The 12,243-nt window shown below is 56.0% G+C and overlaps 1 protein-coding gene across 2 annotated transcripts in view; it reads left to right on the top strand.

Annotated features, from left to right (window-relative positions):
* LOC126981555 (nuclear factor interleukin-3-regulated protein-like) overlaps nucleotides 1-10,542 on the top strand; it is an 88,434-nt gene extending 77,892 nt beyond the window's left edge. Inside the window, exons 1-2 of one of the 2 annotated variants that reach the window (XM_050832917.1) lie at nucleotides 2,796-3,589; nucleotides 8,712-10,542. In XM_050832917.1, coding sequence (XP_050688874.1) covers nucleotides 3,565-3,589; nucleotides 8,712-10,225 — 1,539 coding nt within the window. In that variant the 5' untranslated portion in view covers nucleotides 2,796-3,564 and the 3' untranslated portion in view covers nucleotides 10,226-10,542. Of the gene's footprint in view, nucleotides 1-2,795; nucleotides 3,590-8,711 lie in introns of those variants that run through there. The other variant, XM_050832906.1, reaches the window with a different exon arrangement.
* Nucleotides 10,543-12,243: the final 1,701 nt, after the last annotated feature.

Raw genomic sequence — 12,243 nt, 5'->3', positions numbered from 1 at the left:
AGCGAAATAAAGCGTATGTTCTTAGGCTATGGCATGTGCTGACGACCCGGAGTGTTAAGAACATAAGAACATTTAGAACGTAAGAAGTCTGCAAGAGGCCGGTTGGCCCAACAAGGCAGCTCCTGTACTCTTAACCCAACCTTACCTCACTATCCATGACTTTATCCAACCTCTTCCTGAATGTATCTATGGTATTGGCACCCACAACATGGCTGCCAAGCCTGTTCCATTCATCCACCATTATTGGTAAACCAATTCTTGTCTATATCTTTGGGTTCTTCCTACCTGCACTCAGAATACTACACTTCCCGACATTGAATTCCATCTGCCACTTCCCCGCCCAATCATATCGTCTGTCAAGTTCACCCTGGCCATCACAGGAGCTGCGGAGTAATGCAAACGCAGCTGACTGTGTCCGTAGACTTTCACCGCGTCACCACATAGATGACGCTCCGCCGGTAACCCACAGTTTGCCGTGCAGCCATTAGAAAGTTGGTGCAATCTGGTGAAAAACTAACTGAAAAACCCTCTTCTGGTCAGTCTCCAGGTGCTAAATACGGCTTGATATTTACTGAGACTTTAGCCCGGATTCTTAGGTTGGTATTATAAGGCACTTCCGCTTCTCACATCAACTGTTTCTAAAGGTCAAAGAGGGGGTCAGTCGGGTTCTAATGAGTGTTTCCTTAGGTTCACGGTGCAGAAGAAGGGTTAAACTAACACCAGGGTCATAAAACTACTACTGGAAATGCCCACAACTCCTACGAAAGCCTTGTCAAATAGGTGTTCTTGGGCCGCGGAAAGTCTTGTAATGCGACCCTTACACGTCTCGGCACCGCAAGTCGCCTGTTTGAAAAGGCTCTCGTAGAAATTCCTTGGATCTTCCCGAATGTTTTGTGATCCTCGTGATAGTTTTTACACGACTTTGCGCCTTAAACGGGAAAATCACCACCCATGAAAACCCGGTTGATTTTCTCCGTGGCCTTGGGAAATCGTCGTAATGGGAACCCGATACGTTTAAGAATATGGACTTTCACGTTGTTGAACTGAATGTTAACGGAGGAACACTTCGTTTTATTAGAGTGTAGTTGTTGTTGCCTTGTTCTTGTCCATGCGACCGTGACCGATACTATTACTACTACTACTCCTCCTCCTCCTCCTCCTCCTCCTCCTACTACTACTACTACTAATAATAATAATAATAATAATAATAATAATAATAATAATGCAAAGGAGGATACATTTTCTTTTCGTCCTTTCTTCCTCCTAAGTCACAAAGCCGCGGGAATGACAGCGAAAGACAACAGTGTGAAAACAAGGACAATAGAAACAAACCAGTGTGTGTGTGTGTGTGTGTGTGTGTGTGTTGTGACAGAAGCCTCACCGAGTCTTCACCGCATACAAGGTCACGTTAATACACACACACACACACACACACACACACACACAGGTGCACGTGTATGTACCCATTAGTTAACACATGCCTGGTTATCTATTCTTAGTAGTAGTAATAATAATAATAATAATAATAATAATAATAATAATAGAGATGATTAACATGAACAAGACATTAAACAATCAACCAGAGAGAGAGAGAGAGAGAGAGAGAGAGAGAGAGAGAGAGAGAGAGAGAGAGAGAGAGAGGTGATGATGAAATATGGCAGGTAAGAGAAGGAGAGAGGTGAATGGGTATATGATAGTGATGCTGGTGGTGGTGGTGGTAGTGATGATAGTTGGTGTTGATGGAGATGAACATGAAACAACTACAACGACATCCGGGTAGCTTCCGTGGGAGTGGCAGCGGTGATGAAGGTGGTGATGTGTTTGTTTTCGTGATGGTGGTGCGTGGTGATGATTGTTTGGTTGGTGTGAAAAATGCAGAAATGGTGGTGATTTTTCCTTTTATTTCTCTTCTTTTTTTTTTTTTTAGTGGTGGTAGTAGTAGTAGTAGTAGTAGTAGGTCGGTAGTAATAATAGTGAGTACTGACGTTTTATATTCACGTATGATTATAATATTCTCGCCTTTCTATAACGTGGACGCATTCTGTATCTCTTTATCTCTGCTCATGTCCTTCCGGTGCTCTCTATTTTGGTCTCGTCCACTTCCCGCCGCGGAAAATCCTGTCTGCGGCCCGGTGCGATGCGTTCTGCGAGAGAGGAGAGGAGAGGGAGGGAGAGAGGGAGAGAGAGATGACGAAACACTCCCTTGTAAATTCACCTCTTCCACCTGATCGCTGTGCAACCTCCACCCTGTCTTCCTCCTCCTCCTCTGCCTGTCTCCGGTGGTGGTGATGCTGGTGGTGGTGAAAGACGCACTGGTGGTTGTTGTCGTTGGTGGTGGTGCAAGCGAGAGGTGACTCCTGTAGCCTCTGCGCCTTCAGGATGGACACAAATAAACAACGGGCGTCACAGGCGGGAACATTTGTACACGGACCTCGGTGGTTGTCAGACGCGGCCGCAGTTATTACACAATGCTTTCCGGAGAAGCCCGTGACGTCACTCTCTCGATGTAACGTTCTATGCCGTCACAAGCCACGCCTAGTTCCCGCGCGCCCATTGGCCGACGCGCGCGAGGGGGCGGGGCGTGCGAGGCGGGAGGATATTACTATACAAACGATATCGAGGAGCAGTTAGTTCCCCGCCTGGAACCTGTAGTGAAGCAAGTGTCAGTGCTGTGTGGTGTGTCTCGCTGTGGACCTTGACTTCATCTCACACGGAGCTTCCCTCGAGGCTCTGTTGTCTTCGATATTTTCTTAGTTGGTAAGTATCTGGTGGTGTTGGTGCCTCGGTGCGGTGTGTGTTCGGCAGGGACGGTGGGCGGCGCGGTTCGGGAAAGTGCTACCGAGAGAGCCGCCGAAGTACGTGTTATGTAGGTTGCACGGTCTGCTGGAGGGAGGCGAGGCAGGTGGAGGCGGCATCGGCAGTAGGAAGAGAAAGCGGCTGTACGCTCGGCCGCGTCTTGAACTTGATTTCTGCAGGCGGCATGAGCGGGCCAGGGTCACTTACCGCCCACGCCGCTCGGGGCAACACTCACGCCGCGCTGCATCTGCTGGAGGGCGGCACGTCTGGTGCAGGAGACTGGTGGTGCGGGACTCCGTGGGGGCCATCACTGGGCCGGCCTGCAGCTGTTGGGCGGAGGGGAACGCGTTTTCCCCAAGACCACGTTTCTGTTAGAAAGTCTCGCCAACCTTGGCCCTCAGTCCTGTGGTGACACCCGCCGTGGAAGGACGCGGCGCCCCAGCAAGGCAGTCAGTCAGTCAGTCAGCAGGCGACGGTCGAGGCAGCTGGTGTTGTTCCTCGTGCTCCCCGGCAACAGTTAGCGTTTGGTGACCGTCTCGTGGATGTGATTTGCCGCGTGTGGACTTAGTCCCCAGCCAGCCTGAGACTACGCGCCCTGGACCCGTGTGGTGACTGTGCTCCAAGGGAAACTTGGTCTGAAGACAGAGGTGACAGGAGACAGCGAGTGTGGCTCCTCTGCAGGGTGAGGCGGGTGCCGCCCCTCCACACGCCCCAAGCGTCAAGCCTGTGAGCGGCCTGCCCCGTGCTGGTGCGACGTCGCGGGTCACCATGACGGCCGTGATACATAGCAACAGTAAGTAGTGGTATGGGACACTGTTCCGGCACAGACTAATATGTTCACAGCGCCCGCCCACCCAACATGGGCTTTAGTGCAAGCACACACACACACACCTGACAACTCCGTGCCGTGCTAAATGAAGGATTCTGCTGCTCATAAAGCTGTCAATGTTACCGATACGCGTGATAACTTAAAGACGTCGAAGAGTAACCCTGTGATAATTATGCGAGTGCCGCGGGTCACGTGGACGCGGCGGAGGAGGCGAGGGTGGATGTGGGTGAGGGTCGGGGCGGAGGGTGTAGCGGGCACCGCCTCGGGCCTGATTAGTCACGGCAGGCGGCACGTGGGCCCAGAGGGCCACCGCGGGGCTCAGGCGGCGGCTGAATGATTGACGTAAAGAGGCGAGCCAGTGACTCCTGCGGCATCCTGTGACGCGCGCTGTTGTAATCACCGTATGCTTTCTGCTGCTGTTCATTTGACTCGTGCAATAACCTACTCGTGTGTGTGTGTGTGTGTGTGTGTGTGTTCTTATGTATAATATAATCGTTTCTATCAGTGTTTATAATTCTGTTCATCCACTCGTGGACAATTTGAGCTAGAGTTGATTGTGGCCATTTTCCACTTGGTTGTATGCGTAATGTATTACACAATTCGTATATTCATATAATTTGTCTATAATTGAATAAGTGGGATATATCAGCAATTTGGTTCTGTGAATAAATGTGTGATATTGCATTCGTGAGGAAAGATGATAGCCAAGTGTGTGTGTGTGTGTGTACATGCTCGCACGTAGGGGCAGCACTTGTGTCAGCAGTGCGTGGCTGGCCCGGATGAGCGGCGCCTCGAGGCCTGGGCACTCAAGGTTTGGGACGGCGCGGGGTGAACCACCCAGCCCGCCGCCGCCTCAACAAACGTCATTCTTGAGGTCGTTAGGGACGGCCCGCCCCACTGCCTCCGCCCCGCTCGCCTCTGGGTGTCGCAGGGACGTGACGGCTGAGGCGAGGGTAAATGTAAAAATGACAGGCGTGGGCGTATGTGTGTGGAGTGTATGTGTGTATGTCTGAGGGGATGGAGGCAAGGCTGTGCGTGTCAAGGCTGTTTGCTTTTTTACCAGCCCTGGGCCAGCTGTATGTGTTGCTCGCGCCCTCCACACCCTGATAGTCGCGCAGACATTAAGTTGTCATGTGAACCTCATTCATGAGGAGTTGCCGCCCTCCCCACACCCTGCCAGCCTCTCCTGGCGGCGGGGAGGAGGCGGCGGTGCAGGGTCGTTGCAAAGCCCAAAAATAGCCTGAAGGAGCTGCGGCCTCGCTACGGCAACCGTAGTTATAATAGGGACGCGGGGCTGCTGCTGCTGCTGCTGCTCCCGCCACCGGTGCGAGCCGGAGAGTCCTGGCAACAACGCGACTTGAAATATGTTACGTCATCACCCTCAGTGCACCTTCCTCACCCTCAGCCTTCCCACTTGTCTTCGCTCACCACACAACCTTTTTCGTACCCGCTCCTCGACGGCCGCAGCCAAGGGCGTCGAGGCAGTGCGGCGTGCAGTTCCTCGCGTCTTGGTAGAGGAAAAGTATAAATAAAGTCGAGCGGTCTTCGTACTCCTCGGAGGAACCTGAGCGCTGTGCCTCCCCGCCCCGTAAGGCCCAGACACGTGAGGGCAACTGCACGTGTCCCTCCCTCCCCCTGCTGCATCCCCCCCTGCATCACAGCGCCACCTCTCCCTGCCTCCCGCCTTTTCGCCACTAACGGTCAGAGAGCAGGGAGGGTGCGAGGCATGGCTTACGTAAGTGTATCAGTGCACTGGTGGGTGTTGGACGACACCGCGGGTAACGAAGGGCGTGGCGGCTTACCTAACGTGAGCAGGCAAGGGTGCGAGGACGGGGAGGGTAAGGGGGAAGGGAGGGGAGGAGCTGCAACATTGCCATGTGACTCGTTCATGATGTGGGATCGGGAGCCAGGGTTAGGGCCTTGCAGGGTTGGGAGGAGGGGGGGAAGGGGGGGGAGGTGCGTTCTGAAGCTCTCGGGGCATTGGGGACGACACGCCGCGTCGCCACAGTCCTCCCTTAACGGGTGTATCAAGCTGAACCTATTGATGCTCCGCGCCCGCCGCCGTCCTGTTGCCTGCCTCCTCCCAGCGCGCAAGGTCTGCCAGCCTCGCGAGGTCGTGCTGAGCGCCACAGTTACATGAGTCGTCAAGCCAGCGGGCGGCGTGCAGTCGGGCTGGCAGCGGAGAGTTATGTAAGGTGAGGATGCTGAAAGCGCGTCCGATTCTCTTGCTTTGGCTTGGCTCGTGCGGCGCTCCTGCAGGCGTGCTTCTAAGAGGGACAATCTCGGCGCCCCTCGACCTGCAGGTGGCATGGCAGAAGGTAACAGACGCGAACGAGCCTCACCTGAACATCATCAAAACGTGAACCGCCTCGCCTTTCCCTGGTTATCAACGTTACGACATTTCCATTGCTTTTATCCTCATGGGTTGTGTAACAGATAACGCCTCACGTGCAGGTGCAAAGGAGACGTGCACTTTGCCCACGGCGAGGGGTGGGAGGGGGGCAAGTCAACGGCAGCCCTTGACGTGGGTTACCCCCTCTGAGGGCACCTGGTGGGCGGCTCGCGTGACTGGCCGCCCACCTGCCTGTCCTCAGTGGTCGTCATGGCAACATCTTAGCCTCCCAGAATAGCTCCACTCGTTTAGAATTTTTGAAGAAAACATTTTTTTTTCCTTAAGTAATTAATCAAATGTTTGCTTGCTTTGCGCCTTTCCGTGGCCGAGGGGCAGCAGGGGACGTGGTGGGCGCGAGGATATGGCGGGTTTTTCCTGCTTGGGTAAGATTGGTAAAAGCAGCGGGTGTGAGAGGTGTTACGTATATTGGTATCGCGCCGAGGCTCAGGCTGCGCGCACCGCTCCGGACTAGCACGTTGTAACATCCCGCGCTCGAAATGTTCCTCAATTCCTCGCCGCGTCTCGTTTTGTTTCGTCGGCGGGTGTTTCAAGTTTGTCCATCGGGGTAAAAAGGAAACATATTTCCCGCCGTGATTCAGCTGCTGCAGAAGGGCGAGGCGGTGGCCCGAGACATCTCAGAAGCGGACCCTTGTCTTATCCCTCGCTCCAGGAACAAATTGGCAACGCACCAAAATTCTGCAGTTGAGGACAGCAAAGGCGGTGTGGCTCCGTTGGTGGTGGTTGTTAGTACACGAGCAGTCCAATAGCTGGCGCGCGTCGCTACGGCCAGGAAGCGCTTGTACTCTGCTTGCTTGCGTCCGTCCACACACTCGGAGACACTCTCCAGCCTGGACCCGCCGCAGCCACAGCCATCGTGAGTACCTGCCGCAGATCCTTCCTCCCGTGGTGACTTCATGGTTATGTTATGTGGTTGCGCCGTGCTTGGCTTTGCTTGGCGCGGTGAAGATTAGTATTTTTTTAGCTAGGTTTTTCATTATCGGTAAAAGTTAATTCATTTAAGGTGCAAGTAAGTGCTTGACTGGGCGAGGGTGGCGTAAGGAGGGGCGCCGAGGGGGAGTGAGGACCGCAATAACAAATATCTTGGGGTCTTGGTGTCGCAACCTTGCCTGCGTAATACGTTTTCCGGCAACGACTTCGTTTCGTCTTGACCCACCTCGTATCTCTCCTGCCGCCCGGGGGGGGGCAGCACACGCCGGGGAGCACCACAGTTCCCCCCGGTGCATGGGTCTATTAATACTTCAGTGGTCGGCAAGCAAAAGGTCCCCAGTGGACCCACTTCGTACCCAAACAGAGCGGCTGGCTGGCGGCAGGTAAAGCGTTGGCGGCCGCGACTCTCGCAGGCATACGAACACACATTCGTACCCAAGCTTGGGGAGCGGGGGATAGGGGCCCGGGGAGGCGCGCGAGTGAGTGCGTGCGTTTGTGGGTGTCGCTCTCGCTGCCGTGTACACTCTTACGTCACTGCTGCGTTCTGTATCGTGGTCGAGGTTGTTCCTGAAACCTTGATAATGTGAAACACGTTACGGTGGTGGCCCGGGGAGCCTTGGTGCGAGGGATCCCTTTGTGTGGACGATACTCCGCCCCGCCCCGCCCCGCCTAGCCCCTCCCGGCCCCCATGGCTCACCCTATCCTTCTTCCTCTCCTTCCCTTCCCCGCCTCCCCCATCTCCCCCATCACCCACCAAGCATTCTGCCTAGCAATAGATCCCCCGCATGAGTTTACGAGGGGGGACCATCACTGCTGACAGCCTGCAGTGACTCGTGACACTGAGGCGCCGAGGCACTGAAGGTGTGCGTGCTGGTCGGGCAGGGACGGTCAGTGCTGGAGCTACGCCGCGCCTTACGCAACCTTCCTTCACTCAGTTTGTGTTGCGCTGGTCACCGGCGGCGGCGCTGCCATCTACCGCAACGGTGAATATTTGCCTCTGTTGCTGCGGGAGGACGCCGCTCTTAAAGACGACAACTGAAGATTCTCTAGTTGTAATCTTGCATGCAGGGGAAGGCCTCGCAGCGTCTCCTTGTGCGGCGGTGAGGCGAGGCCGTGTGTGACGTGGCTGTGTGATGAGGCAGGGCATGGCACCGTCGTTGTGGGGACGCGGGTGGTGATGGTGATGGTGGTAGTGGTGTGGTGGTGGTGTGACGGTGAAACAAGTGGCGGCTGGAGAGTCCAGGTGTCGGGGAGGCGGTGCAGCGCAGGGAGGGGGGAGGGGACGGGCACCCCGCGGGGCCCCCGGGGTCGGTGGCCGCTGTCTCATGTAAGCTGGTGGCCCCGCGCACCACACCGGAAGGAGGGAACGTTCGCTCCTTGACTTTTTTTATTAGTGGTTCTTCTTGGTGTGGCGCACTTGGGTCCGCCATAATGGGAGTGCCGTGGCCCTCATGGTGGTGGTGGTGGCCAAGGTCAGTGTTGGCAGCGGCCATGCGCCTACCCGCCCGCCCCGTGTGTGTGACGCTGCCCCGAGCTGCAGCCCTGCCGTCCCCGGGCGTCGGGGCCGCGGCGCTTGGGAACAGGTAGGGCGGCGCGCCGCGGCGTGGCTCGCCGCCATTTGGCTCTGACGGGGCTGCATGTAGGATTGTGCAACATACTTACCCTACTTTAACATAGCACATTGTAGCACTAAGCAGCGTTTGTGAGAGTGGCACATCCTCTAACCGGTTTCTCCTTTTCCAACAGATGTTCTTCAGCATCGAATTATGGTTGCTGAGACAGTGAAGTCCTGCCCGGTCAACTACCCGGCACTGATCCCGCTCTCCCCATCCGTGGCCAGCCTGGGCGGATACAGCGGCTGCTCCTCCTCGCTCCTGCACTCCAGTTACCCCGCGCCGCAGGTCATGGACCAGAAGCCGGGCCAGCAGCAGGGCCAGGCCTCTATGGCTGGCCCTCAGGACACCCCTGTCGGCCTGGGCGCCCCGGGCCTCAACTTGCCCTCCACCCTGGACATCGCCTCGCTGCGCAAGAAGGACATCTTCACGCAGCGCAAGCAACGCGAGTTCATCCCCGACAGTAAGAAGGACGAGTCCTACTGGGATCGGCGGCGCCGCAACAACGAGGCCGCCAAGCGGTCCCGCGAGAAGAGGCGCTTCAACGACATGATCCTCGAACAGCGGGTCATCGAGTTGTCCAAGGAGAACCACGTGCTCAAGGCTCAACTCACTGCCATCAAGGACAAGTACGGCATCCAGGGCGAAGGCCTCGTCAACATCGACCAGGTCATCGCTAACATGCCACAGACGGACCAGATCCTCGCCATCAACAAGCGGACCAAATTCTCTCAGGCACTGCTGTCCTTGGGCAGCCCCCCATCCGTCACCTCGCTGCTCAGCCCCACCGGCGAGTCCGGCAACAGCAGGGACGGCGCCAGCAGCAGCCAGTCTACGCACTACGCCCACGACGGGCCCGGCTCCCCTCAGCCCTACGGCCACTACCCGCCCCACAGTGGCTCGCAGATGGACGACCTCCACGACCATGACCCGTCCGGCTACGGCACATCCCCTCAGGCCCACCACCAGCAGTACGCCCCCGCTTCCAGCAGCGACCTCTACTACGGCCAGTCCGCGCTCAACCTCTCTGCCCACCCTACCTCGGCCTCACCGCCCTCCTCCCACTCCCCTCCCTCGCCCGCCGCCTCCCGCATGGACTACTCCCCCAGCGACCCCGAGCTCTGCAGGCGGTCCCCGGAGTGCGGCATGTCACTGCCCCACAAGCTGCGCCACAAGACGCACCTCGGCGACAAGGACGCCGCCGCCCACTCCCTCCTCGCCCTCCAGGCCATCAAGTCTGAGCCCGGCGATCACCAGCAGGACCCCGCCGAGGACTCCGTAGGCTCCTCCGACGAGCGGGACTCCGGCATCAGCTACTCCTCCACTTCCTCCTCCTGCTCCGACTACCACCGCGGATCGGACAACCCCTCAGGTTCGCCCTCCAACTGCTCCATGGTGGACAGCAGCAGCAGCAGAAGTCACCACCAACACCAACAACCGCACCACCAGCAGCACCACCACCAGCAGCAGCACATGAGCGGCTACCCGCCTCAGCAGCAACACTCAGTGGACCCCGACAACACCTCAGAGTACGAGAACACACACCTCCGCTCGGAGCTGGAGCGGCTGGCGACGGAGGTGGCGACGCTCAAGTACATGCTGGTCCGCCGGCCACGCTCCGAGGCGGACTCTGACGGTTCCCGCTAAGTCTGTCCGTGTGTGTCGTCCGTGGTGGCTGTGACATGGGCGTGTGTGCGTGTCCGTGAACGTGTGTGCGCCTGTGTGTGCCTCTGTGTGGGTGTTGGGGGACGGGCGGCCTGACATTCACGCCCCCGCCCCCAAGGACAAACTCGCCCCAACAACCAGCGTTTTCCTACATCTGTTCACCTGACTTGTACGTTAATTATTAATATTATTATTGTACCACTTTTAAGATGACAATACCCAATGTATTTTCTCTTAAAACAACAACACATATTTGTACATACTGTGCCATTAGATATACATGTTTACAAGCCCTCGTACTCCTGTGTTTGGCTACCCTCACCACCCCCTACCACCCCCCCTTAACCTGACAGCCAGTCCCCAGCAAAGCAAACTGATCCTCAACTAAAGAGCACTTGCGGAGGCGCGCCGCCCAGCTAGGAGCGAAAGGTGTGACGCCTGACTAAATTTACCTGGTTGAGAATTGTCTTGTCCTTGAGCCTCAAAAGATATATACGTAGATAAAAACAGGTTATGTATTATGAGGAAAATAATAATAATACCTTAAGATGGCGCAATAAATACCGCCTGTTATGTCTTAAACCGTTTGGAAACTAGCAGATGAGAAAAAAAATCGTCATTGATAACATAACCATCCAAAGAAAGTTACGAAATCACTTAAATAACATCAGTCAAGTGAAATGTATAAAGAAGTAAACAACTGAGCATCAACTCCACATTATCAAGCCGAGGAAGGGGAATCGAACCCCCTACACACGGAAACAAACAAACAGCTCTATACCTGAAAACAAATGAAGATCGCTCAGGTTGGGGCGTCTATAGCGCGGGGCGGCGTCATCAGTCCTCCCTTGCCTTCAGTTCAGCAGAGGAAGACGACGCGGGAGGTCATGCGGAGGACGACGACAAGAGCAGAAGAGGAGGAGGAGGAAGATGAGCCAAAGAGGACCAGAGATGAGTGGTAAGATGCAAAAGAGGGTTAAGGAAGAGGAGGGAGAGTGGGAAAATGAGATAGAGAGAGCAAAATACGTAAGAGATAAGAGAGAGAATAGTGGAGAGAGAGAGAGAGAGAGAGAATAGTGGAGAGAGAGAGAGAGAGAGAGAGAGAGAGAGAGAGAGAGAGAGAGAGAGAGCAAAGTGGTACGTGAGAGTTCGAAGAGGCAGTAGGGTTCGTGTGAGATATTTTTAAATAAAAGGAGGAGTCAGCCTAAGAGAGAGAGAGAGAGAGAGACGAGCTAACAACCATGAAAATATGTCCTACTCAACGCCTGCTACACCCGTCCCTACCCCCCCCCCTCCTATTCCCCTCCCCATTCCCTCCCTGCATTCGACTCACGCGAGTGGTCCACGTGAGGCTCCCCCTGCTCCTCCCCCTCCCCCCCATGCTTTGCCCGGCCAAGGCTATGAAAGCATAGGAGGGAGGAGGAGGAATAGGGATAGGGAGTAGGAGGATAGGAGGTAGGGAGGGAGGAGGAAGAGGAGTGCTTGGGGGATCGGAGTGGAGGGAGGGAGGAGGAGGAGGCAGAGGCATGCTTGGAGTAGGGAGGAGGAAGAGGAGGTGGAAGGGGAGGAGAGGCAAGGGAGAGGAGGAGGAGGCATTGATAGGCGGTTGGAGGGGAGGGGAGGCATGCTTGGAGGAGGGAGGAGGACGAGGAGGCAGGCATGGGCGGTGGAAGAAGAGGAGGGAGGAGGAGGATGGGAGGGAGAGTGAGAGAGGAAGAAGAGGAGGAGGCATGCATGGGGGATGGAAGTAGAGGGGAGGGAGAGTGGATAGGAGGGAGGAAGACCAGTAGGGAGGGGAGGGAGGTATATAGGAGGAGAGGGAGGAAGGGAGTTGAAGGGCAGGGAGAACAAGAACAGGGTGGAAGACTCGTGCCACTAGTGAATGCAGGGCAGGGAGAGGGAGGGTGAGGCAGGGTGGGCAACTTCAGAAGCTACTCACCCTGTCAGTACAAGACCATTGACGTGTCGTAAGCTCCCTGTCCTCCCTTCCCTTATCATAC

Source organism: Eriocheir sinensis, chromosome 4 (assembly GCF_024679095.1).
Source record: "Eriocheir sinensis breed Jianghai 21 chromosome 4, ASM2467909v1, whole genome shotgun sequence".
Lineage (NCBI taxonomy): Eukaryota > Metazoa > Arthropoda > Malacostraca > Decapoda > Varunidae > Eriocheir > Eriocheir sinensis.
This window is presented reverse-complemented; position numbering and strand designations above follow the sequence as displayed.